The 23,974-nt window shown below is 34.8% G+C and overlaps 1 protein-coding gene across 2 annotated transcripts in view; it reads left to right on the forward strand.

The window, feature by feature from the left end:
* The first annotated feature begins 9,573 nt into the window (after positions 1 to 9,573).
* Positions 9,574 to 23,974, forward strand: part of HAT1 (histone acetyltransferase 1) — a 50,132-nt gene continuing 35,731 nt past the window's right edge. For both annotated transcript variants that reach the window (XM_063112508.1, XM_063112515.1), the window contains exons 1-2: positions 9,574 to 9,648; positions 11,812 to 11,916. In XM_063112508.1, the coding sequence (XP_062968578.1) occupies positions 9,642 to 9,648; positions 11,812 to 11,916 (112 nt within the window). In that variant the 5' untranslated portion in view covers positions 9,574 to 9,641. The remainder of the gene's footprint in view (positions 9,649 to 11,811; positions 11,917 to 23,974) is intronic.

Below are 23,974 nucleotides of genomic sequence, written 5' to 3' on the forward strand. Positions count from 1 at the left end.
AGATTAGGAAAAGGATTGTAATAAAAAATGTTATGAAACATCTCTTAGAAAGTAGAGCAATATACCAAGAAAAGGAAGAAAAAGATTTAAATACAGAGAATTAATCCAGGGGCCCACTAATTGACTTCTAGGAGTTCCAGAGAAACAGAGATCTAAAATCAGGAAGCAATTATCAAAGAAATAACATGAGAGGAACTTTCATATCCAAAAGATGAGTTTTCAGCTTCAAAATGTCCTCTGTGAACCCAGAACAATGAATGAAAAAGGTTACATACCAAGGTACACTTTCGAATATCATAACATTGGAGATAAAAAGAGGATCTTTTGTAGTCAGAATGCACAGATACATCAACCAAGACGAGAAAGTGAAAATGGCCTCTGTCACTATCACACCAAATATCCCACTAAGAAATTTTTACCTGCCTTTTCTATATCCTTGGACTCATGGATTTTGAAGCCCTAATGTCCAAGGGAAGAATGCTTCCACCAAGAAACACCATTATGGTTCAGATGTATTGGAAACTGAAACTGTCCTCTGGCCATTTAGAGCTTCTCAAGCTACAAAATTAAAGGCTGAAAAGGATCACCATAGCAATGTGGTGATGAATCCCAATTGTCAGAGACTGTGCTGCTGCTATGAAATGAGGCAAGAATGAATATGTCTGAATCCCACTTGAGGCAACTCAATAAAGACATTCAACCCCACAAAGATAAGTCTATAGTGTACTTAGATTATTTGGGAATTAAGATCTGGGGCACTGCACTAGATAAAGAATTAGACCTAGTCAAGATGCTTATAAGGATGAGGGGACACAGAATGAGGAGTAGAAAAAGGAAGTTACAATTATCACCTTAGGCCTCATGGCCACCTATAGAAGTGGGGTTCAATAGCAGCTACATTTTACATGACTCTCAATTCCCTCTCCATCTACACCTTATATAAAGAGCATTGGCGTTAGCTAATATTTTAAATTTCATTATCCTGTGATGATATAATAGCTGATAGGACTATGTGTAGCCATTGTGTTGGTGACATTGATTGCCACACAAAGGATGACATATGCATTTTTTATAGGTCAAGTGATACCAGGAAGATATTGGGGTTTGAACTGCCTTTTCAGTGCTCTACCCCAGAGAGTCCTACTGACTAAGGAGACCGCAGCAGCAACCACCAGAGTTTCCTTGTCGGAACTGGTGCAATGCAGAGGTCCCTTTAGGCTCACTGAAGTAATTAAGAATGGATGCTATGGGAAAGGCAGTAAGAACATGGATGGCCAATGCCAGATAAAGAAGAAGAGATGACCAAAATAGAGTAGTTTGGTAGCAAGGTTCATTTCTCCTCTATTCCTCCTTCTAGCCCCTAACACCAGAGAGTTAGCCTTGAAAAGGAAAAAGGAAGAAATATACTAGAACTAGACACTCCCCACAATCCAATCTTAAGGGGTGTGGAGAAGGGGAATGAGTAAAAAAACTGACCATACTCCATTCCCCATTTCAGGTCCCTGTGGCTACAAGTCTGACTAGCAATGGGGGAAGTTTTAAAACTCCGATGTTTTAAACTAGGCCACACTAGACTTTGAATACTTAAAAGACCAGAAAACTATGGAATCTGCTTGGGAAGGTGGGGAGGTATTGAACATAGCACAGAGAGAGCAGTGACTAGACAAAAATAAAAACATTTTATGCTTGTACCAAGTTCAGATTCCTTAGTAACCTGATCACATAACAGTAGCACAAGTATGTAGTTTATTACAGAATGAATCAAAATGTGAAATTGTATGTGTGTGGTGAGTACAATTGTACGAGTAATCTGTGTATATTAAACAAAGTCTGGGGCAGATAATTGAATTATCTCTAAATCACAACTTTGCATAGGGTCAGCAATGATTATATATCTCACCAAACCTACTATAATATAGGTACTTCTTTTTGCTATGTATTTGTTTAAGAAGTAAAATAAGTTTATTTAGCATGATTGGTTTTCACAAACCCATGTTGGATAATAGATACTTGGCTACCCTCTGTGGACCTATAAATTGTGGGGTTTAGGGGGTGAGTTGATTGTTGTTTTTCAAAGATTAACACCATAGTATTTCAAAGAAGCAGAATAGAGTGTGATCCCTCAGTTCCTCCCTTTTCCATTAAAAATTAAGTATTATGCTTGACTTTCCCCATTATCTGTAATCATTCCAGTTTGCAGGGAGTCCATATATATAATTGTTAATAGAACACTAATTTCAGAGAACATGTTTTTGAACCCTTCAGTGAGGACTCCTTTGGCCCACCTGATGTGAAATAATCTACTCTAACCTATTCTATATCTAACTCCAATTTTTATAGCATCATTGTTAATAATTGTATGAGAACTCTAATTTATGAAGTCTTCCTCCCACACTGGAGTATTTTAGGGCACTGGAGCAGGGTAAGAATCTCCTGGAACTATTTGCAGTATATTGATTTCATATCTAGATGCCCTAACTCCTTCTTAACCCAAAACTGGCATGAGATAAAAAGAGATAAAATTTTATGGTTATCATTTTTTAAAATCTGAACCCTATATAACCCCAGTGGAAAATATATATGAACTAGACAGCATAAAAATAAAGTGAGATTCACCAAAGAATGACCCTTTCAAATCACAGCTATTGTTCTTATCTGTCACATAATGATTTATTTTATTTATTTATTTTTTAAAAGATGACTGGTAAGGGTAAGATCCCTTGACTTGGTGTTGTCAGCACCACGCTCTCCCAAGTGAGCTAACTGGCCATCCCTATACAGGGATCTGAACCCGGGGCCTTGGTGTTACCAGCACCACACTCTCCCAAGTGAGCCACAGGCTGGCCCTAACATATAATGATTAAGATAAGTATTTATCTATCTTTAATAAATAGATAAGGTGTTATAATGTACTAACCATATAACAAGGCAATTTTCATTTGTCATTAGATATGGGCTCACTAAATCTTATAGTAGTAAATAAAATTGTCATTTGGTATTTAAACATATAACCTAATCTATTTCATTTAACAGAAAGCAAAGCAAAATCTAAGATAATTAAATCATACTGATACTACTTGAATGAATTGAACATTTGTCATCTCCCTGCTGTAGTACTTCTGTGCATTTTACTCAAAAGAACAATGTGAACTTCAAAATACAAGAATAAAAGAACTTGAAAGTCCACTTGGCAAAGGAAAAAATAGCAAAATTCTTTACCAAATGAAAGAAACATACAATTTAGCTCAGCAGGACTTCTACATATCCAAGGACAATGTAGATATGCAGCCACAATTTTTTGAAAGAGAAAATTTCTTCCTGTTCTTTTTTGTGATTCTGTCTTAACAAAACCTACATAAAACAAAATTTTATAATTATTTGTTAATATTTTTAAAGGTTTTAGGAAAGTTTTGAGATTACTCTTATTACTTTTTTTAAATGGAAGTTTTCATTTCTCCAAGATTAATTCTTAAATAAGAAAATTACCTGTTTTTAAAAAATTTACATTCAGATTTTTAGATAAGATTCAATGAATGAGCATATGACCCAGTATCATAGTAAATAGATAATTCCATTTATATAGGGACTGTACTTAAGGCTCTTGTGGGGAGGGAAGGGGAATGAAGAAACCTAAGAGAGTGGGCCTAAGAAAGGGGACATAGGTAAGCTTAAAAATTAGTGCATTCAATACAACAGTTAATTTGAACAAAAATTCCTTAATAAATGTTAGAAGAATTTGTTCTCACTTCAAGTGAGAACTCAGAGATGAAGATGACATAGTTCCAGCTTTGGAGGAGTTATCAGTAAGGGGTAAATAAGCTTAAGAGTAGAGAAGGTGATGATTCATAATTATCCCCAGGAGGACAGATTAGAAAACGAGGCAATCTTTCTGTGCTAAGCAGGTGTACCTTGGTGTGTGAACATAGCAGGCCCTAGATAACAGGAGGCCTCAATGAAGTCAACTAGAGAGAAGTGAGAGAATATAAAAGCCTACTTGGGATGAAATGTGGGGCTGCTGCAGAGAACAGCATGGGTTCATTCCTGTTTGTTGTGGGAAACCCAGGGAGAAGAGGAGAAAGGCTGATATACCCACCAACTAGTTATCCAATACCTCTCCTCGACTCCATAAGTGTATTCCAAATAGGACTCTGGGTTTGGGAGATGGTAGTTTACTTTTAGTGACTGAACAGTTGGGTGCTTAATTGATTGAAAGGTAGAGATAAGAGGTAGAGAGAAGTAGGATATCCTTCTTCCTGATGGGGAATAGGCTTTCTTAGAGCTCCGTAAGAAAGCTGAAACTTAATGAGTTAAAATTGTCTGCGGAAACCCAGGGACACTGATGAACAGGGCTTGTCTGCAAGAATACCCTTGTGTCCCATAAAATCTTGTATTTAGAGCCATTGTACCATGGATACAATTTACTCTGGCAAGTGATCAGTCCTGGAAATTACATTGCTTACCTACCCTAGGCCAAAGCTATTCCCTGACATCCAGAAAACAATTTAGTAAGACAGAAAAGCATACGATACACACATATTGGTAGTAATGGGCTAAACATGGATGAGGTGGTTCTTAGTCTCTTTGATTCTATTCATATGTTTGAGGATGTTTCAAAGCAAAGAAACTTAGCAATATCCAATCCTAAGAACCATGAAGTACTTGAACAAAAGTTGAAGCTTACTGATCGTGGGGAGAAATTGTGTCCTTGGTATCACTGCCAAGTCATTTAACAAACATTTAATAGGTGTCAACTATGTGCCAAACACAGTGACTTACTCTCCAAAGTAAAGTATTTCATGGAGGGGGGCCGAGGCCGTGGCGCACTCGGTAGAGTGCTGCGCTGGGAGCGTGGCGACGCTCCCGCCGCGGGTTCGGATCCTATATAGGAATGACCAGTGCACTCACTGGCTGAGTGCCGGTCACGAAAAAATGACAAAAAAAAAAAAAAAAAGTATTTCATGGAGGAAATTAGCCCTCTCTATAGCAAGAAAGGAGAGAAAAAAGTAGAAAAACACAGGACCTATTTGAGATACTTGGCCCATAGTATCAGCTCCGTCAGTAACTTACTGAGTAACTTCAAGCAAGAGTGTGGGATCAAATTAGGGACCTTCAGGGATGCACAACTGATCTACTAGGGTAGAAAGTATTAAAAATGAGCATTCATAATCTTTTTGTCTAAAAAATAAAAAGCTAACAATAGTAGTAGTAAAATATATATATTTATAAATAAATATGAGTAAAAGATTTTATGCATATGTATAGCAAATAAAAATGTATGACAATGACTAGATTACCTGATTTCACTCTGCTCTAAAATTCCTATTTCTATATTATTCTAAGTACCTTAGTTTCTTTCACACTATATTAAAAAATAAAAGAATATCTATACTAACATCAACTTCTTCATATTCAGTAAAATACATTCTGTAAAGATAAGAAAAGGCAACCCTTTTATTCTTTAAATGCATCCTAACTCTACTAATTCACCCTTCTTACCTGATGAAGCAGGTTCTCTTTGTATAATATGGTGCCAGTTGGCATGACCCTTTCTTCCTTTTAGCTCATTCAAGAGACTGGCAAAGGGATTCTCTGAAAGCCCTGTGTTGATGACATTAAACGACATTAAACTTAAAGCCAGGATCCCCCAGAAAAAATTTCAGAAAGAATCCCTTTAATTTTCACTAATTTGCACAGTGGCTGGTTGGTTTAGCTTGTTGATAACTTTATGTGTTCTCTCAAAATTCTGATTTGTAAAAAAAATTTAGTGAAAACACTACCATAATACTAAATTTTATGATTCTTTTAAGGAACAGGTTTATGAACTAAACACTGAACTAACAGTATTATATAGCTGGTATAAAAGCTTGTTACTTTGTGTGTCTACATCATGAGAAGTTAAGTCTTGCTGTACATAATGATATAGGTAAGATGGTTACAAAGGAGTTGGCTAAAAACAAATCCATTAAAATAACAGGTTTCACATAATATGAATATAGTTAACACTATTGATCTGTACACCTAAAAATGGCTCGGATGATAAATTTTATGTTATGTGTTTGTAACACAATTTTTAAAAAGACATGACTGAAACAATACATCAGCTTAAAATGAATATTTCTAGTTGTAATTTTCACCACTTAGTAGTCTTATTTCTTCAATACCTAAGTAACTTTGATAAAGTTTTCTTTACTCTCCCACGACCATGAAGCTCTTCTACATTAAGAAACAAAACAAAACAGCAGCAAAAATTTAAAGAGAAGTAAGGGCCATTTTTTGTTGGCTAAAACTGAAAAAAGAGTTAATATTTGAAATAGCATTTTAGTAATAAAATGTGTAATATCACAATAATTATTGTATTAATCCTCCTGAATATACAAACACACAATTAATGCTATTCTAATGAATTACAGTTTCCAAAAATAAAGCAGCCATCACTGGATGGTTATTTGGTAAACAGATATAAACAATTATACTGTTCTTCCTTTATTTTGGCTAATTTTTACTTGTAAATAATGACAAAATGCAAAACTGGAAATATTAATTTTCAATTAATTGTTAAATTGTTTCAATTAAACTGCTTCCCTTTATTTCTGTGTATGATAATTTGTAGAATGTAAAGGAGAGAGTAAGAAGTTAGCAACCATGTCCAAAAACTTCCAAAAAGATGGCTACATTTCTAATTATGAAAAACATAAATATATCCTCATTAAAAGCAGCAAACAACATTTTAAAAGAACACCTTATTAATCCCCATTTCCAAATTCCCTCTCCTACAGGCAATTACAGTTACACTTGTTAGGCAGACTTTCACAGATGTTTTCTATGTTTATATTAAAATAAATCTTTAAAGTAAAATGAAATATTATAGTCTTGTGCAATTTATTTTTTTAATTTATTATACAGGAAATATTTTCCCAAGTCAGAACGTATTAGCTAGCCCCCTTTGATGGACATTTAGGCTATTTCTAATTTGCCAATAAAAATAATGCTTCTTTGAACATCTTTGTTTACCTATCTTTGCATTCTTGTGCAAATAGTTTTGTAGTACAAATGATTATAAGTGGAACTGTTGCCTCAAAGGATGTACAAGTTGGAAGATTTTGTAACATTTATAACAATCTGTTAAAATTGCTTCTCAAAAAGTACTAGTTTATATACCTATGGGTAGTGTATGAGAGTTTAAAATGTGCGAACTGTTGGTAATTTGTGTCTTTTTAAGTTATTCGTCTTACAGTAGTTTTCGATATGAGCTGGTCTATTTTTATTCTTTCTTGTTTGGAAGTCATCTAGCTGGATAGGGGTTTCTGGATAATTGTTCTGGGAACTGAAACTCATAACTCTACTCTCATTAACACTATGAGCTAAACAAATGAGTTAATAGCTATTGTTATTTGCCTGTGTAAAGGTACATATTTTGAAATAAAAACACATTAAGCACCTGCATTTTTCTTTTAGATTTTAGATTTCCTACATCTACTTTCTGACGCCCATATTTTTCATACCATGTAAAAAAAAAATCCCATCTGGAGGTTTCAAGACAAGATTGTAAAATTTACTAGACCATATTCACTTTAGCCCATACCAAACATACAGCTGCTTGTTCATTCCTAATAGTGTATTATGGCTTTTTCCTCTGGAGAAAATGTCTTTTCCAGACCTTCTATACCAGAATAAAAGTTATACGAATACCACCTCATACTTACATAGAATTTTAGAGTTTACAAAGCTCTTTCATAAATATTATTCCATTTGATTTTCAAACAATTCAGTGTGGTGACTGGGAAGGTATCATTTCCACTTAATAGATGGAAGAAGGTCAAACAACCATTAAGCAGAACTGGGACTAGTAGAGCATTGATCTTTCCACAAGACTATGTGGCCTCTTTCATATATATCAGGATAGCATATTCCCTTCGTAGAAATTTTATTCCATGGCTACAACAGTCCCTTCTTAAATCCCCTATAGAACAAGGTAAAATATAAATTAAAAGAGGGGAAAAAAACTCTACAACAAAAGGGAATGCTTCTTCCTTTTGGTAATTTTACTATTACCCATCTGAAAGAAGGCATTCTTTTACCTTTTTGGTAAGCTGTACCTAATCATGTATTCTGTGACATTTAAAAAAAGTGTGTGAATAGTTACGAGACAAGGACAATTTAAAACTGTAACCCCAATTTTGCAAGCAGATCATATTAAATGCTAGTCACACAATATATCAATAGGTTTCATCGTATTTCTTTCCTACAACTAACTGCAATATCACAGGACTAATCAACTGTTTCAGATTTGCCACAGTTAAGATAAATTCCTCTTGGTTTCTTTATAAGGATCATAATTGCTGGTCAGCTATTGGCTGATCTACAGATAAGGTGATTTTTGGAAAGAAATGATGTCTTGCCATTTTGAAAAGATGATTACAAAAAAAAGGCTGTTTTCCTTTTTTGATTCATAATGTCATTAGAATTGATTTCAGTTTTCTGTCTTAACATTATGACTGTAATTTCTTGTGTATCATCAAGAAAAAGGATCTGGGCATTCTCAGTACCTTTTCTGGTCTTTATCTTCAGGAAGACCATCTTTATGTAGTCAAACAAATAAACACTGGTCTGAGTATCTGGAGAACAGGGCTCTTGCATAGGCTGTATATGAAGAGGGTGAACGTGGGCAATTTATCTTTCTGGGAATTGGTTTCCTCATCTCTAAAATGAGAGGGGGTGTTAGTAGTAGACTATCATCCCAAGGGTCCATTTTAGCTCTAGCATGCATCACTGGAAAACCTATTAAAAAATATTTGTTGAGACAAGGGATTCTAGTTTATAGACAACATTATGCAAATATTTGTGGATAACTAAATAGTGGCTACCCTCTGGGAGAAACAGTTTCAACAGCTACTAAAGACGTTAACAAGGCCTAAGACCAAAATCAGGTAGCATCCTGTGATTTAGTTCAAGCCACTAGGAATTGAGACACGCAAGACTAAATCAAGCCAAACGACTTCGGTACGCTAAATGATTGTTTAGTAACCTTAAGAGTGAAAATAGACTACATTAATCTCACACTGTATACTGTTAAAAACATGAGAGAGAAAAAAATATCAAAAGGTATTTACGGCAAAAGTAGAAACAAGGAAAATAATTGAAAATTTCTTCCTCAACTGAAACTCAACCCCTGCATTTTACCCAGGTAAAACTAGGGCTCAAGTGTCTCGACCTACTGTCCAGACCAAGGGGAAAGTTTTTCAAACCGGTCTCCAAAATATCCGGCCGGGCGGTTAGGGGGAGGGTTGAAAAGTAGCCGTAAGGTGTCTGTATTACTCAAATCCACCCCAAAGCAACTTTTCTCTGGCCGGCAGGCGTTTCCATACAGAAGGTCCCATTAGCGGTCTCCTACTCCACTGCAAGCCTGCAAAGCGGGTCTCCGCGCTGGCGGTGGCTAGGCAACGGTCCGCGCATTCTTCCCGGCATTAGCCCCGCCTCTTGAGGCTCTTCCGCCACTGCGCGCCTCCAGACTCCTTCTTTCATTGGCTATCGTCACGCCGGGGGTGGGCGGGGGAAATGCGTCAGACAGTGAGGTCACTTCCGGCCCAGGAGCGTGCGGGTTGATTCGTCCTTCCTCAGCCGCTGGTGCTCGCAGCTCGGAGATGGCGGGTAAGTTCCCGGGAAAAGTTTACCAAGGGGAGGAGGCGGGCAGATCAGGGAAAGAAAGCCGAGACGGTAGTGACAGTGCCTGCCTGGAACTTTCGGGCTCTAGCCTGCGTTTCTGAAGGTCTGCTTTGGCCGGGGATCGCAGAACTCTCAGCCCACCTCCTTTCATCAGCTATCCGCGCCCCCGCCCCCAACTGGTCGGCGTTCCGCACCTTCTGCGAGCAACCCGCCCCCTGTGGAGGGCCGAAGAGGCCGGGGGAAGGCGTCATGACTTGGGCTTGTAAAGCGCCAGATGCTTTGGGGCCTGTGTCTCTTCCCGTTCCCTACGCCCACTGCTGCCTCAGCTCTTCTACATGTGGTCCTTTTCCCGCCAGCTGATTTTAATGTTCACATCCTCCTCTTCCAGGTCTCCATCCACCTTACACTACAGTCAACTTCTGAACTAGTGCATTGCTGCCTTGCACTGCAATAGGGTTCTCACTTGGGTTTTGACTGACTTAGTAATTGTATCCTTAATCTCTCACACTTAAGTATTCCTAGGATCGTATTTAGATGTTCTTTGAGAAAGACATTGCTCCTGCAGTCTTCCTTCATCTAAACTTCCCTTTTAGAGTAGGACTACTACATTATAATATAATTCTCTTGTGTTCGTTTTACTCTGCTCTCTCCTAATTGAGTCCCTTCAGCTTAAAACACTTATTAGCTTATAATTGCTATTGCTTTGTACGTGTATTAAGGCTGTCTTGGTGGGAGTGTATTCTTTTTCCCACCCACATATCTTTTGAAATTATGGGCAGTTTCTTTATCATGTTTTCCCAGTGCCTTTGTGGTAGTCTCGCTACACGTTAACATTCCGGGCTGCTGTGTCAGATAGAGATTGTAGGATCTTGGGGTACACTGGTACCACAAAAAGGGGGGACATAATACATATTCTAAAAATTTTATCTAAATTTGAATCTCAACTCCACCACTTAGTAGTTGGGTGCCCTTCAACTTAGACCTCTTTCTAAACCTTAGTTTTTGAATATGAAATGGTGCTGATATAGCACCTACTTATAAAATTGTGGAGATTAAACCAATTTATTATCTCACATATTAAATTTTGTTGCTTAAGTTATTACATAAATTCCTTGAAGCGGGTTTTGCAATCTCAGTTTTATAGATTAGGGTCGGAGATTTTAAGTAACGTTCTCTAGTTTATGGAGCTAGTAAGTAATGTTGAAGTCTGGATTTGAATCCAGGAGTTCTGACTCCCAGCCATTAATCTATACTTCGTCATGTCTTTCCCATGTATTTTAACCACTTTTTGAAGTTTATGGTATGTCATTGTACACCTTCTTTCCTTTCTGTTCATGACTTTTTTTCCTCCTGAATTTTTTACTAATTTTTATGTTCATTTGTCAGGCGGTTATTGTCATCTTTACCTGAAAGTTTTTCTTGATAATGATTCCTTCCAGAGTTAATTATTTGTCATGTATATTGATGGGTAGCCACTTTGTAGTAAAGTCGTTTGGTTGTTGTAGTAGCCCACCGTTCATGACTTTATGCACACATGGTAAAAAAAATTTTTTTTAATATAGTGGAAAGTTTTTCCTTCCTATCCTTGTCCTTTTTTCTCCTGTTTTATCCCAGGGTAACTATGGTTACCAGGTATTTGTGTATCCTTGTTGAGGTAATCCATGTATTATCAGTTTTTTAATAGTTGATCTGCAGCAGTTTGAGTAGAATTTTTCCAGTATCGGAAATGAAATGCTATTGTAATTATCAAAGGACATTTTCACCGTGTTTCTCATATCTGATAGTGAAGCAGTGGTATCTTTTTAAAAAGGCTACTTAGGTATAAATTCTAGCAGGTAATTTGTATTAGTATTAAATGTTCAGAAATGTCAGTAGCCTGTCATATGAATTTTAAGGCTTACTAATTTATGTAAAGCATGCCTGGTTCATAAACCTTTATCTCAAAAGTGATTTTTTTTTTCTGTTTTGTAATGAGGCATTCATAGTCAGTACATTTATTTAGGAATATATGGAAAATGATCTGTATTTTTATGATCTATTATCGTGTATTAAGTCTTACCATTATCCCACTTCTAATAAGAACCTTATTTGTAGTTTTGACTATTTAAATCACTTTTGACCAAACCTTTTAAAAACCTTTTCTCTTAGGATTTGGTGCTATGGAGAAATTTTTAGTAGAATACAAGAGTGCAGTGGAAAAGAAACTGGCAGAGTACAAATGTAACACCAACACGGCAATTGAACTAAAATTAGGTATGTATGCCATCTCTAAGTGATAATATGTATGTACTGTGTCTACATATATAATCTTTCTTTCTTTTTAGATTTGAAGTAGGATTTTATGTAAGAGCAGTTGTTTATATAAATATATATTATAGCTTTTTGCATTTATTGAACACATTCAGATTTTAAGTCTTGATTTATGTCAAGGAGTGGGTAGATGTTTGAGAAGTGGCAAGTTTTACATATAGGAAAGACAGTGTGGCAAAAAGTGACAGGTACATGTGGTCTCAGCTTTTTAAAAATATTTACCGTTACTTTTTTGGCTATAAAAATAATAGATAATAACAAATGTTGGTTAGGATGTGAAAAAATTACTCATATATTGTTGGTGGGGATGTAGAATGACCTAACTACTTTGGAAAACAGTTTGACAGTATCTTAAACAGTTAAATTAACTACGTGACCCAGCAGTTCTACTCCAGTCTATTCAATAGAAATGAAAATTTATATCCACACAAAATCTTGTACATGAATGTTCATAGGAGCATTATTTACAATAGCCAAAAAATGAAAACAACCCAGATAAATATCAGCTGGTAAATTGATAAACAAAGTATTGTATATCTATATGATGGAATACTATTTGACAATAAAAAGGAATGAAGTTTTGACACGTTATAAAATGGATGAACCTCAAAAACATGCTAAGTGAAAGAAGCCAGACAAAACCACCACATATTCTGTGATTCTATTTGCATGAAATGTTCAGAAAAGACAGAAAGTAGATTAGTGGTTGCCTGGGGTTTTCAAGGTAGGAACAGAGAATAACTGCAGATGGGCATGAGATTTGTTTGCGGGTGATGGTTTTAAAATTAGATGGTGGCACAACTCTAAACTTATTAAAATTATGCACTTTAAAATAAGTGAAAAAATAATATATGCTCATGAATTCTGGTATCATCACTTTCCACACCTCAATTTCCTCATCTATAAACTGTAGTTAATAGTCTTTTATAGTGGTTGTAAAGATTAAATATAAAGTTAAATACAATTAAAGTGTTTAAACAGCTTGACATGTAGAAAGTAATAAATGGTAGCTGCTATTACTATTGAAAACAGTGCAAATATAACAAAGAAGGTGACAAAAAAGGTAACAGTCCCCTGAACCCCCACTACAAAGATAATACTAATCTGGATTCTTTTGTGTCTGCATACATTAATTTATTTTTCTAAAACCAGGATCTTGTTGTACAGGCTGTTTTGTTATTTAGTTTAAAAACGTCTTCACTATTGTTCTCTGACTACATAAAGATGTACCTCTTTCTTTTAAATTATGTAATACAGTATGACTAGTATAACTTATTTAAGTATTCTGTTTTTGGGGATTTTTAAGTTGCTTCTCTTTTGCTATTAAAAATAATTCTGCAATAGATATACACGTATGTATCTTTATCCACTTTTGTGAGCATTTGATAGAATGTATGACTAGAAATTGAAATGCTAGACCAGAGTTTCCCAACTTCAGCACTGTTGACATTTGGGGGCTGTCTTATGCATTGTATGATGTTTAGTCTCTACTCACTAGATGCCAGTAAAACCTCCCTCCAGTTTCGACAACCAAAACTGTCTCAGACATTGCCAGATGTTTCCTGGGGGCAGTGAATAATGTTACCTCTGTTTGAGAACCACTATGCGAGATTCAAAGAGAAATAAACATAGTGTACTTCATTAGCAATTGCCATATTGCGTTCCAAAATGCCACTTCGTAGATTTTAAAAAGTAAATAAATAATTATGTAATTACTTTAAATAAATATTACTTAAAAAAATTTTTTTTTAAAGTACCCTTAGTTTCACCAGCATTTTTTGAAGTTACATTTTGACCCATACCATGGTCAACATTGCATATTATTTTTAAAAAAAAACCCTACCCCTCTGATGGGTAAAATGGTTTCTTGTTTGAATTTGCATCTCATTTAATTATTTGTGAGAGTGAGCAACTTTTCTTTTTTCTTTTTGGTCATTTTTATGTCTTTTGTTGACTGTTTTTCCCCACCCCAAATGATTTTTGTTTTAAACTGTGGTAAAAAACACATAATGTAAAATTTACCATCTTTACCATTTTCAAATGTACAGTTCAGTAGTGTTAAGTATATTCACATTGTTGTGCAGCATATCTCCAGAACTTTTTCATCTGGCAAAACTGAAACTCTAAACCCATTAAACAACTCCTTATTTCTCCCTCTCCCCCAGGCGCCCACCATTTTATTTGTTTCTAGGATTTTACTACTTTAGATACCTCTTATAAATGAAATCATATAGTATTTGTCTTCTTGTGACTGTCTTATTTCACTTAGGATTATGCCCTCAAGGTTCATTCATATGGTAGCATGTGACAGGATTTCCTTCCTTTTTAAGGCTGAATAATATTCTATTGTATGTATATACCACATTTTGTTTATCCATTCATCCATTGATGGACATTTGGGTTGCTTCTGCCTCTTGGCTGTTGTGAATAATGCTGCTATGCAAATCGTTATCTCTTTGAAATCCTGCTTTGAATTCTTTTGTATATATACCCAGAAGTGAGATTGCTAGTAATTCTATTTTTAATTTTTAGAGGATTGCCATACTGTTGTCTATAGGGGCTATATTGTTTTACTTTCCCACAAACAGTACACAAAATTTCTAATTTCTCCACATTCTTGTCAATACTTATTATTTTATGTTTACTCTGTTTTTGATCATTTTTTGATTTGATAATTAAATTTGATTTTAAGAATCCTTTATATGTTACGAATACTTTTTTCCCAGTTTTCTTTTGGCTTTGACGACTTTGCTGTGTAAAAGTTAAAATTTTTTAACTAGATAAATTTATTCTTTTTCTTTTATGAGTTTTCATAATGTCTTACAAAAGGCCCTTCTCACCCTAAGATTACGAAGACATTTATCTATTGTTTCTTTTAATATTTTTTTTTCTTTTTAAGATATTTGTGGTTTTTTGTTTTTGGCAGCTGGCCGGTAAGGGGATCTGAACCTTTGATCTTGATGTTATCAACACCGCGCTTTAACCATTTGAGCTAACTGTCCAGCCCTCTTTTTTAAATTTAAGTCTTTGGATTTTTATCTTGATATAAGGCAGGAAGTAGGAATCCAGCTTTATGCTGTTCCAGATGGGTTAGCCAATTTTCCATCTCCCAATTTCTTGTCTTTTCACTAATGATTTGAAATTTCTCTTTTATTATACTAAGGTATCATATATTCTTCAGTTTATTTTGGGTCCCTCTTATTTTTTGGTTTCTGAACCATTAGTGTACTATTATAATAAATGTTGTAATGAATATATGGTATGACTAGGTTCCCCTCATTATTCGTTAAGAGTTTTCCTAAGTTTTCTCTAATGTTTATTCTTCTAGATGAACATTTTATTAGTTCCAAAAAGATTTTACGGGGTTTTTTTCTAATTGGGATCCTATTAAATTTTAAGTTTATTTTAGGGAGAATCAGCATCCTTACAGTGTTTAGTCTTCCTTTCCAATAGCAAGAACATTTTTCTATTTATTCAGACCTTCTTAATGTCCATTTATAGTTTTAAACTTTTTTATTTATAGATGAACATTTCCTATTAAGTTTATTCCTAGGTATTCCATCTATTTTGTTGCTATTAAAAAATCAGATCTCCACATTATATTTCTATCTTTATTAAGAGTGTGCAGAAAAACTATGGAAATGTTTTTTTTTACTAAGTATTTTTTTCCTATGTCAAAATCCAGTTTGCTTAACTGAAGTTCTGCACATACATGACAAAACTAAAATTTACTGAATTATTTGGTCATTGTAATCGCTTAAATCAGTAGTTTTTCCTCAAACCAACCTTCCTCACTCTCTTTTTTTTCCTTCAGCGCTCCTGATCCCCACGTTCTCTGGACACATGTTTATTGAAACCTACTATGTGACAGGCATTGTGCTAGGCACAGGGAATAACTTAACTCTTGACTACATCCCAATAATTCAGTTAAGGTTTATCCCAAAATTCTTCCACCCATAACAAGCTATTTTAATTCTCTGTGTGAGGAGTTGACGGGCACACTTTTCCACAGGGAATGAATACTATGTGGGAGGTTACTGTAGGAAGAATGAATCTTTTTTATTTATTTCTCATTTTACCCATTTTTAAGTATACAGTTAGGTGTCGTTAATTACATTCACAATGTCTCACTATCACCACTATCTATTTCCAAAATTTTTTCATCACTCCAAACAGAAACTGTACCATATAAGCAATACCTCCCCATTTGTCTTTCCCTCTTGCCCCTGGTAACCTCCAGTTTAGAATCAGGACTTGAAGTTGGTTGCTGTATCTCTTTTGCATCCTTCAGACTGAAGCAGTTGTTTGTCTGTTCTTGATTTTCATGACCTTGACACTTTTAAAGATTACAGGCCAGTAGAATGTCCCTCAATTTGGGTTTGTGTGATGTTTGCTAATAGTTTATTTCAAGTTACATATCTTTGCTAGGAATATCACAAAAGTGATGCTCTGATCTCTCTGTATCCTATCAGTTTTTCATCTAATTTCTAATTATTTTATTTATTTATTTTCTGTTTTCTTTAATGGGTTATAACCTGTTACTTTTTTTTATTTTGGTGCTCAAATTGTCCCTGACTTATCTAGTGGGAACCCAGTTTAAGCTGTCTTCTGTGTCTTTTTTACATGTCCCCCTCATTATTTGATTGCTTTGTTCTTTGGTACTTAGATTACCCTGGAACAAGATGTTCTAGCTCATCTATTATTTCTGCCCCAGCCCTGGAATCAGCCATTTCCCTGAGGAGCCCTTGTTCCTTTTACTGGAAAATGGTATTTTGAAGCCAAGATCTGGGTGCTAGGTGAGCTCATTGCTGTTGGTGTTGTTCTAACATTAAGAGCAGGCCCTCCTACCAGACAGAACTTTATTCTTTCTTATTCAATACCTACCCACTGCAAGGTGATTACTGTTCTGATTTCTTTCACCAAAGTTAGTTTTGCCTGTTCTAGAACTTTATATAAATGGAAGTATACATGTATACTTTGTGACTGGCTTATATCATTCAGCATGATGTTTTTGAGGCATATGATATTGTTTCCTGTATTAGTAGTTCGTTCTTTTTTATTGCTAAATACTACTCCATTGTTGGATATATCACTGTTCATCAGTAAACAGATATTTGGATTGTGTTGTGGTGGTGGTGATGTTTTTTGGCAGCTGGCCGGTAAAGGGATCAAACCTTGGGCCTGGGTGTTATCAACACCACACTCTAACCAACTGAGCTAACCAGCCAGCCCTATTTCTAGTGTTTGGCTCTTAGAGATAACTCTGCTGAAAATGTTCTTATACAAGTCTTTTTGTGGACTTATGATGATTTTATTTTGGATAAATTCCTAGAAGTGGATTTGCTAGGGTAGTTGTATGTTTAACTTTATGAAATACTTTCTAGGTTGATTTCCAAAGTACTTTTCTACTCTCCCCAACAATGTAGTAGAATTCTGGTTATTCCACATCCTCACCAACATTTGGTGTTGTCAGTTTTTAAAGTTTTAGGCATTTTAGTGGGTATTGAGTATCTCCTTATGGCTTTAATTTGCCTCTCCCTGATGACTAACTCTAATAGGCTTTTTTTTTTTCATGTGGTTATTGACCATTAGTATATCTCCTTTTTTGACTTGCCTGTTCAAATCTTTTGCCCATTTTTTATTTGGGTTGTTTGTCTTTTTGTTATTGATATATTTTTGTTATTTATATATTTTGTATACAAGTTCTCTGTGTAGATAAATATTTTGTGCATATTTTCCTCTCAGTCTGTGGCTTGCCTATTCATATTCTAAACAGTGCCTTTTGATAAGCAGAAGTTTTCAGTTTTGATGAAGTCCAATTTATTAATTGTTAAAATTTGTATTAGTGTTTTCTGGTTCCTGCCCAAAATCTTTGCCTACCTTAAGAAAATTATGAAGATCTACTATGTTTTCTTCTGAAAGCTTTGTAGTTTTAACTTTTTACAGTTAGGTCTATGATCCATCTCACATTATTTTTCAGGTACAATATAAGGAAGGGGATCAATATTTTTCAGGTTCCATATGGTTATCCATTTGTTCCAGTACCATTTGTGTGATGCTTTGGTGCTTTGACAGAAATAAATTGATTTTATATGTGTAGATCTACATCTGGACTCTATTCTCATCCATTTATTTATTTGTCAATCCTTCTGCCAGTATTACACTGTCTTGATTAGTATAACTTTATAGTGAGTCTCAGTAGTGTGAATCCTCTATCTTTGTTCTTTTTTCGAGATTGTTCTGATTATTCTTGACTTAATTTCCATGTACATTTTGGAGACAGGTTGTTAATTTCTACTAAAAAAAGTTCTGGGTTAGTTGATATTACATCGAATTTATAAATGAATGTGGGGATAGTTATTATCTTAATAATACTGAGACTTTCAATTCACAAACATGGCATGTCTCTAGTTCTTCTAGAAGTATGTCAGGTTTTCATTCTTGCATATATTTTGTTAAATTTATCTGAGTAACTATATGCCTTTTGGTTTTTGTTGCATTTGAAAATGGTATAGTTTTAAATTTCCTCTTCTAGTTGCATGTTTCATGTGTGTTTACACATGTGTGCACATATAATGGCACAGTTTGTGTAATTGTTTTGTATTTTGCAACCTCACTAAATTCATTTATTATAGTAGTTTGAAAAAAATCCAATAGATTCCTTAGTAGAATCTTTTGAATCTTTTTTTCTTTTTACAGTAGATTCCTTAGGATTTTCTATATGCACAATCATATTACCTGCTAATGAAAACAGTTTTAGTTCCTCCTTTCCAGTATGTATGCCTTATATTTCCCTTTCTTGTCTTATTGTACTGGCTAGGATCTCTATTATAATGTCAAATGGATGGTGGAGTAGACATCCTTGCCTTATTCCCAGTTTAAATAAGGAAATATTGAGCCTTTCACCATTAAGTGTGATGTTAGCTGTTGATTTTTCATATCTGCCCTTTATCAGGTTGAGGAAATTTTCTTCATTCCTAGTTTCATAAGAGTTTTATCGTAAAGAAGTGTTGCATTCTGACTGATGCTTTTCTTTATCTCCTGAGATCATCATATGATTTTTCTCCTTTAATTCTGGTAATGTGGTGAATTACATTGATGGGTTTTTAAGTATTAAATTAGTCTTGCGTGCCAGTATATTATCCTTTTTCTGCCTGCTGGATTTGGCTTGGTAATATTACATCTTTATTCACAAGAGGTAAGGGTTTCTTTTCTTATATGTCTTTGTTCAATTTTGGTATCAAGGTTCTGCTGGCCTCATAAAAAGAGTTAGGAACTGTTTCTTCTCTATTTTCTGGAAGAGTTTATGTAAAAGCGGTATTATTTCTTTAAGTGTTTGGTAGAATTCACCAGTGAAGCTTTATGTGCCTTGAGTTTTCTTTGTTGGAAGGTTTTTAACTATAAATCTAACTGATAGGTTTAATACTATTCTGTTTCTTCTCATGTCAGTTTTGGTTATTTTTGTCTTTCAAGGAATTTGTTTCATCTAACTTTCTTGGCAGAAAGTTGTTGATAATATTTCCCTATTACTGTACAATCTATAATTCCTTCTTGTGGATATTGGTAATTTGTGACATTGGTAATTTGTGTTTTCTCTCTTTTTTGATAAGTCTGCCTATGAGTTTATCCATCTTATTGATCTTTTCAGTAATTGCTTTCTCTGTTGTTTTCCTTTGTTGTTCTTATTTGGATTAATTTTCTCTTTTTAAAATCTCCCTTCTTAAAAGTAGACAATTATGTAATTGATTTTAAGCTTTCCTTTTCTAATATTAGCATTAATGTCATAAATTTACCTCTAATTACTGATTAGTTGCATCCCACCAATTCTGTCTTGTTTTTATTATTGCCCAATTCAAAATATTTTCTGATTTTTCTTGTGATCTCTTCTTTGACCCATGGGTTATACAGAAAAGTGTTACTTAATTTCTAAATATTCGAAGCTTTTCTAGCTGTCTTGTTGTTACTGATTTCTGATTCGATTCCATTGAGGTCAGACAACATACTCTTATTATTTCAGTTCTTTTAAATTTATTGAGACTTATGTTATAGTCCAACATATATGGTCTGTTTTGGTCAATGTCCTAGCTGCACTGAAAAATAATTTATATTTTGCAATTTTGTATGGTTTTCTATAAATGTCAATTGGCTTAATAGTATTGTTCAAGTCTTCTATGTTTTTACTGATTTTCTGTCTACTTATTATATCAATTAGAACAATTGAGAGAGGACTGTTGAAATCTCCAACTGTAATTGTGGATTTGTCTATTTATGTATTCATTTGTCAATTTTTGCTTGATGTATTTACAACTCTGATGTTAAATGTATATAGATTTAGACCTCTTGTGTCTTCTTGATGAATTGACTCTTTTTACTCATTATAAAATGTTCCCTCTTTGTCTCTGGTAATTAAAATACTTCTTTAGTCTGTCCTCTGTTTAACTCCTCATCTTACCTTATATTGAAGTCTAATTTGTCAGATATTATTGTAACAATGAGAATTTTTTAAACATGGGAGAAATAATAGCATGTTTATATGCTGATGCCCTTGATCTATCAGAGAAGGGAAAAAATTATACAGTAGAGAAAGGGGAATATTTGTGGAGTGATGTCCTTGAGAATATGAGGAGGATATTCCTCCTCTGATGAATATAAAAGTATTTTATTCATCAGTGGAGGCATTAACCTTAGATAGGAGGATGGAGAATTTCTTTCATGACAAGAGAAAGAGTATATGGGAATGGCTGCAGTAAGTTAGAAAATGTAGAGGTAGCAGTCTGTGTGGGCTCTCTTCTGATTGCTTCTTTCCTAAGTGCAACAGGAAGCAAGGTCATCTGGGGAGAATGTGATCATAGAAGAAGGTGTTGGAAGTTGGAGGAAATAGTCATCTAGGCAATTGGGAGGAGTGAGTAGACTGGAGAACTGTCTTATATCAGATAGCACTAAGTACCTACTTCAAATTAGTACTCATGAGTATAAAGTGAGTCAGCCACAGCCATATGTAAGGATGCAGCAAACAGTGGCCATATAGTCAGATTTAACTAGAGTCGGGGTTTTACCAGGCTGCTACAACAGAGATTAGGGCAAGGGAGTTGAGGATGTTTATGAGAGAGTGATAATATTGATGGGCCATGGAATTTTACACTGGAAAGGGGGGAAAGTGAGGATATGAAGTAGGGGAGGGACAGTGAAATTGTGTTCAAATCAACTCATTGTAAGTCTTGGTGGGGGTTGGAGAATTGCTAAAATTGGGGTATCAGAGGGAGTGAGGTAGGACGATAAGAGGTGATGGTTAATATTGTACAGTATTTAAAATAGAGATTAAGGGGATATAGTTGTAGATAATGATAAATAAGGCTAGGGCATGTCATGGGATTAAGTGGCTAAGGTACTGTGAAGACAAGATTCTTGGACGAGGAATCAAGGAACTGGGTTGAAAGATTAATTTTCTTTTTTTTTTTTTTGTCTTTTTGTGACCGGCATACTGTGCTCAGCCAGTGAGCGCACTGGCCATCCTTATATAGGATCCGAACCCGCGGCGGGAGCACTGCTGCACTCCCAGCGCTGCACTCTCCCGAGTGCGCCACGGGGTCGGCCCTAATTTTCATTAATTTTGAAGCCACCAAGATTTAAGACAGATTGGAAAGAGTCACAAGGAGTCAGGATCTGAATTGTTCAAAGAATGAGGGTGAGATACGGAGCATGAGCTTCAAAGCTATTTATTCTTAGGATGTGTAGAGCTATTAGTCTGAAATCAGCAGTGAAGAGCAAGGAGGATACTTTGTTCTAGCAATATGAACGAATGGGAGAGAAAGCAGCCACTACCTGAGAAGGTTGTAAGAGAAGTAGTGTCCTTGGGGAGGAACCATGTGTGTCAACAAACTGTTAGAGAGCATTTAAGGAAGAGGCTGGGGATACAGAGAATTTTGGTGATAAGTGTCTCATATGTTTCACAGTGGTCATAGGGAGCTACAGAAGGGTGGGAAGAGGCATTAGGTTAGTACTCGTAGTTTTACGCTACTGTGTGGGGATGAGAATCCAGGTGATAAGGGCTAATTTAGGAACTTGACTGAAGTTAACGGGAATAAAGAGTGTGATGGGATTAATTATGGTGTCTCCAAGGTATATTGTAATCTTGAGGCCCCTAATGTTGCAAGCTGGTAGTGCTGATGGGAATGTTACCAGCACACTTGGCCTTTTCACCCCTATGTTCTAAAATAATATAATTAAATTTATTTTTTTATTTAGCATGGTCAGGAAAAGATGTATTGGCCAAAACACTAAGGTTTCAGTTATTTAAAGAACATGGGATTATGAATATCCTTAGATATAGTCCAAAATACAAGAAGATAATGTGGGAAAAATATGGCAGCATCTCTGAAACTGCTTGAGGGCTAGAACCCATTTATATCTGCATTATGAGCACCTGTCAACAGACCGTACATATGTTAAATGCTTATGTATCTATTAAACAAACTTTAAAAATTTGGTTAAATTAACATGCCTTGGTGATTTCTGGATTTTGCTTTTGGCTAATAAGACATGTAGACTATATCTTTTTTTCTGCTGTCTCTCCAAAAACTACAGAAGTGATTCTGAGAACTAGGAAGTATAGGACTATGTAGAGGAGTAGAAACAACAGGACTTGTTTTCAAAAGGTAGATTTATTGTGGGCCCTATGTTCTATGTGGCAATAAGGTGACTTTTAATATTCTAAGCTCTGAGCTTTCGTTTTTCTCCAAAAATGAGAGTGACTAGGTTTACCTGTAAGGAAAATTTTTAGTGCTTATTTTGAATTATTTAAAATTTTTATATATTTTTCTGACTATTGGAGTAATACATATTTTGCAGAAAATTTGAAAAGTACAGAAGATATAAGAAATAAAAATTGCCCGTTATTCATCACTCCAAATAATTCTCTATTATAATTTGAGGTATTTCCTTCTAATATTTTTTTATTATGTATTCATTTGTATTATTTCCCTTTTACAAAATTGAGGTCACAGTGTCAGGTTCAGTTCCCTTAACTGTGCATCATGAACAGTTTCCTATGTCTGTCACCAAATATTCCTCAATAGCATGATGTTTAATGATATATAAACTATTTCATGTGTTAACTATAATTTATTTAATCATTCCCTTACTGTTTGACATTTGAGTTACTTGTTTGCTTGCTTGCTTTACTGCCATAATTGCACTGTAAAGACTTAAAAATATTTAATGTTTCTGATATCCAGTAGAGTTCCCACTTTGTATGTGTTTTCATGTACCCATATGTACTTACATATATGTCAGATTGATTCAACCTTAAACTCACTACTTATCAAATTATAGTTCCTGTTTTCTGTGGACCAAATTCCATGGCAAAATAGTAAAAGCTCACTAATTTGGATGACAGGGCATTGAAAGAAGGCCAATCTGAATTATAGAAATAGTTATCATAAGTAGGCTTATGACACTTTTCTTATTCATTAACTTGCCTTTTTTCTCTATCCATGTATCTTTGCCCATCACTACTAAATTTCTGTAGAACATACATATTATATTAGAAGCAGTAGATTGACATTTTTATAGAATCTAGAGATTTCCAGACATTTTCAAACATTAGAGATGCATTAGTTGGGAATTTTTAGGTTAATGAGTCTAAATATATTGGACAGCTTTATTTTTTAACCATGAAATATTATAGATGTCTATAATACAACAAATATAGAGCAAACTAATGAATATCTATGATCCCATCACTCTGCTTTTTCAAATCTCAACATTTGGCTGTGTTCCTGGGCCTCTTTTTTTCTTTCAAATTTTTATTCTGAAAATTTTTAAACATATAGAAAAGTTAACAGAATAGAACAATACTCACCTGTATTTCCAACACCTAGCTTCAACAATTAACATTTTGCCAAATTTACTTTAGAGTATGTTTATTTTTGCTGAATTATTTGAAAGTAGGTTTCTGAATATCATGACACTTCTGTCATCTTGTAAATGAACATTCATATCT

Source organism: Cynocephalus volans, chromosome 1 (genome assembly GCF_027409185.1).
Source record: "Cynocephalus volans isolate mCynVol1 chromosome 1, mCynVol1.pri, whole genome shotgun sequence".
NCBI lineage: Eukaryota > Metazoa > Chordata > Mammalia > Dermoptera > Cynocephalidae > Cynocephalus > Cynocephalus volans.